General features: G+C 45.1%; 1 protein-coding gene across 1 annotated transcript; it reads right to left on the reverse strand.

Moving 5' to 3' along the window:
• Window positions 1-369: 369 nt before the first annotated feature.
• Window positions 370-3,730, reverse strand: slc25a34 (solute carrier family 25 member 34). Its single transcript, XM_043223689.1, has 5 exons — window positions 3,212-3,730; window positions 2,160-2,225; window positions 979-1,131; window positions 765-899; window positions 370-695 (listed from the first exon to the last, which is right to left on the reverse strand). The coding sequence occupies exons 1-5, from the start codon at window positions 3,611-3,613 to the stop codon at window positions 492-494; spliced, it is 960 nt and encodes a 319-aa protein (XP_043079624.1). The 5' UTR covers window positions 3,614-3,730; the 3' UTR covers window positions 370-491.
• Window positions 3,731-4,100: the final 370 nt, after the last annotated feature.

The raw sequence follows: 4,100 nt of genomic DNA on the forward strand, positions 1-4,100 counted from the left end.
ATTTACATTCAGAGTGTTTTTCTATATGATATTACTGTAATATTACTGTAATACATTCGTGTGCTCTGTTAGGTCTTGAACTCTTCTGAAAGCAGTATATAAACATTCAAATGGCTTGTATAGTTCATGTTTCGGTGGTGCTGTGTCGAAAGTGATAAAAGATTGTCGTAATGAATGCATTTTATGAAGAGTTTTGAAAAAAAATATTGAGAAATGTGTCCTAAAACTTTCAGGGGAACTAATACTTTGGATCAAATGTGTTCTGATCAAAACATTTCAGTATCCTGGTTTCAGAAGACAGACGTGGACCGAAGCCTCGAGTCGTTATTTGTTTTCGGAGTCAGCGCCGATGAACCCAGACACACTGAAGTCAGTCGGTAAAAAACTTTATTAATAAACTACAAGTTAAAAAATACCAAGGTTATATCAGAGTTGAGGTAAAAGCGTTCTTCCCATGACGTCTGAAGAGTCAGGTGAAGTGCAAGCGTCAGTTAAAAGTCGGCTCCGGGTTGTGTGCTGATCCGGTGTGTGTACAGCAGCGCTCGCTGTCTCAGGACGTCCCATAGGAGCATACTGAGGACTGTATGAGGAGCCAGGCGCACAAACACAGGCGTCATTCCTTTATAGAGACCCATGATCCCCTCAGTCTCACTAACCTTCATCAGACAGTCCACGAACCCGCAGTACAGACGCCCCTGAGAGACAGCTTGGGGTTAATACTTCTTCAAGTTCTTTTATGTAGTCTTATCTAGTGAGTGTTGTACCCTTTTAAACTCGTCCACTGGTTGGTTGTACAGGCGAGTGCTGATGACATCAAACGGCGTCATGGTAATCGCCACGGCGACCCCGCTGATCATGGCGGCGATGAGAGCGTTGAGGCAGCTGTGAGGATCAAACCACTGCAAACACATCCACATACTAGTACATGTGAGTCGTGTGTGTGTGTGTGTGTGTGTGTGTGTGTGTGTGTGTGCTGACCTGGGCGTGTGTCACCCAGTCTTTAGCCGAGCTGAACGTGGCCAGTTGAGCCGCTGACCCCACCATGACCCTGGGGACGGCCCCATTAACGCCCCGCCACAGACCCGTCACCCCCTCACGCCGATAGATGGAGACGAACGCGCTCAACACACCCTGAACAACACAAACACACAAATAACACACTCCAACATACTCCAGCTCAAATATACTCGTACAGTACACTCAAATATACCCAAACTCAAATATATTCATACAATATACTCATAAAATACACTCCAACTCAAATATACTCACAATACACTGAAATATAATTAACTATAGTTATAGAATACACTCAAATATACTCATACAATACACAAGTATACACAAACATAACTCTCAAATATACACTAAATTCTAATATACTCAAAAAATAAAATTACTTAAGTATGTAATAAACTCACTTTTTTACATGTCATGAACTGAAATATAGTCAAAGGAATAAACTGAAATATACTCATAAAACAAACTCAGATATACTAATAAAACACAATATTCTCACTGAACTCAATACTTGAACATACTCCAGCAATTAATTCATATATACTCTAAATCAACTGTAGTCATATATTCAAATAAACATAAATATACTCAAATGCTCAAATAGCTCAATACACTTCAAGTTAAAAATACTCATATACTATATATATAGTAATGTATATATACTCAGCTAAACTCATTAAATACATTAAAATAATAAAATCAAATATATACTTAACATACTTCTACTCAAAAACAGATAAATTCTAATGTCCTCAAATGAACTGAAATGAGGGAGTATAGTATACTCTTAAATTAAACTCAAATAGTATACTAAGAGTCTAAATGTTTTAAAATACACTGAAATACATATAAAATCACTGCAATCATATTATCTCTGAATCTGCCCTGAAGTTTGTCAGAGATCTTCAGAAACACTGATCTGTGATTGGCTGATACACATCCTGCAGTGACAGCGCTTACAAGCCTCTGTGTGCTGGACACTGATTGGCTGCAGCTGCAGGACAATGAGAGGTGTGCACACACACACACACACACACACACACACACACTCCCAGTGTGTGCTAGCAGGTCAGGTCACATAGTTTGGGTGGGTGCTGGAAAATAAGACTGAAATAGATGCGTTTCACATGACTCTGTACCTGATGGTTGTGTTGGTGTCCGACTGCGATGGTCTCCACTGTCTGCGCCTGCAGATGTGTCTTCACCTGACGGACACACACACACACACACACACACACACACACACACACACACACGAGTCTGACAATCACAGGAACACGTAACACTTACATAACACTCCTGTAAACAGCCACGTGTCATAAACTGTATTTCATGCTGTCAGCTCTGTCATATATACTGCTGTTGTTTTGATATTAGAGCCCTTCTAAAGCTGTCTTACTGTCAACACTTGTGTGTGTGTGAGTGTGTGTGTGAGTGTGTGAGACCAGGTGCTGGAGGGTGTGTGTGTGTGTGTGTGTGTGAGTGTGTGTGTGTGAGTGTGTGTGTGTGAGTGTGTGTGTGTGAGTGTGTGAGACCAGGTGCTGGAGGGTGTGTGTGTGTGTGAGTGTGTGTGTGTGTGTGTGTGTGTGTGTGTGTGTGTGTGTGTGTGTGTAGTCATTGATGCAGCAGCAAACACACAACATCTCCAGTTACTTCTCCCAACTGTTCCTGAAAACGAATCTATTAAAGAACTACTAATCCTGACCAGCAGAACCAAACGCTGTCAAGTGTTTAAATGTTAAAAGAGCGTGGTGTTTAACTGCATCACACTATGCTTTGAGAATGATATTTCTTTTGGACTACCATCTGATGCATTTCTGCAGCTTTGCATTCTTTTAATGGAGCTATAAGTGACGCCCGACTGATCTATTAGTCACATGTCTTCAGGTCCGAGCTCAAACTTGTGGCCAGATTTACTAAACAGGTCAAATTAGCGTTAGACCACAATTCCAGTCAAGCTCAGATGTGTGAGATGTGCAGGAGTGTACATCCTGCGTGTGGTGTACTAATAAAGCGTGCATTAAAGAACATTTAAGGATAGTCTAATCTAGATCAATCTTAAACGTTGGGGTGTGGTGATAATGTAACGAAAAGCATGGTCTGCTGACGTTCTTCACGGGTGGTTAATGTGGACAGTGAGTGTACTCTAACGTGAGCGGCAGAAACAGCTCCAGGAGCGCCGGTCTCTCACCAGATAAGCGGGCGAGGCGATGAAGGCCCCCAGCGCTCCAGCGGCGGCCCCTGACACCAGACGCCCGCCCGGAGCCTCGGTGAGCCCCGCCGCCTCCGTGTAGGAGTAGAAGCCGAGCCGCACGCCGTTCATCAGGCCCTGGTAGAGCAGCGCGGCGGTCAGGCCCTTCTGCAGGCCCCGGAGCCCATCAGCGCCGGCCACCAGCCACAGAGCCTGCAGCACGCCCCGGTACAGCCTCCGGTACGAGCCCCGCGCCGCCAGCTCACCCTGCAGCTGCAGACGGGTCTTCACCACCTCCAGAGGGTTAGTCAGCACACACGCCCCGCAGCACGCCACGGCACCCAGGCTGAAGTCCAGCGGGGGCCACAGGGCCCGGGGCCCGGCCGGAGCGCTCACCAGCATGACCCTCTGAGAGTGAGTGTGTGTGTGTGTGTCTCAGAGAGCGAGTGTGTCTGTGTGTGTGTGTGTGTGTGTGTGTGTGTGTCAGAGAGCGAGTGTGTGTGTGTGTGTGTGTGTGTGTGTGTGTGTGTGTGTCAGAGAGCGAGTGTGTGTGTGTGTGTGTGTGTGTGTGTGTGTGAGAGCGAGTGTGTGTGTGTGTGTGTGTGTGTGTGTGTGTGTGTGTGTGTGTGTGTGTGTCAGAGAGCAAGTGTGTGTGTGTGTGTGTGTGTGTCAGAGAGCGAATGTGTGTGTGTGTGTGAGCGAATGTGTGTGTGTGTGTGTGTGTGTGTGTGTGTGTGTGTGTGTCAGAGAGCGAGTGTGTGTGTGTGTTTTATCTCAAAGCATCTCTGTTATCATGTTTTAGTTCTTTCACTCAGCGCAGAAGTCTTTCGGAAACCTGAAATAGTTCAAAAGTTAGTGTCACCACAATGATTTATGAACAAAAGTTTTC

Source organism: Puntigrus tetrazona, chromosome 22 (assembly GCF_018831695.1).
Source record: "Puntigrus tetrazona isolate hp1 chromosome 22, ASM1883169v1, whole genome shotgun sequence".
NCBI lineage: Eukaryota > Metazoa > Chordata > Actinopteri > Cypriniformes > Cyprinidae > Puntigrus > Puntigrus tetrazona.

Bases quoted from the DNA above. Each gene is read 5' to 3' on its own strand.
- slc25a34 (XM_043223689.1), bottom strand. From the start codon at position 3,613: ATGCTGGTGAGCGCTCCGGCCGGGCCCCGGGCCCTGTGGCCCCCGCTG. The intron at 1,132-2,159 runs GTACAGAGTCAT...TGTGTTGTTCAG, and splicing joins GACACCAACACAACCATCAG to GGTGTGTTGAGCGCGTTCGT. The intron at 900-978 runs GTCAGCACACAC...ATGTGTTTGCAG, and splicing joins ACTGGGTGACACACGCCCAG to TGGTTTGATCCTCACAGCTG.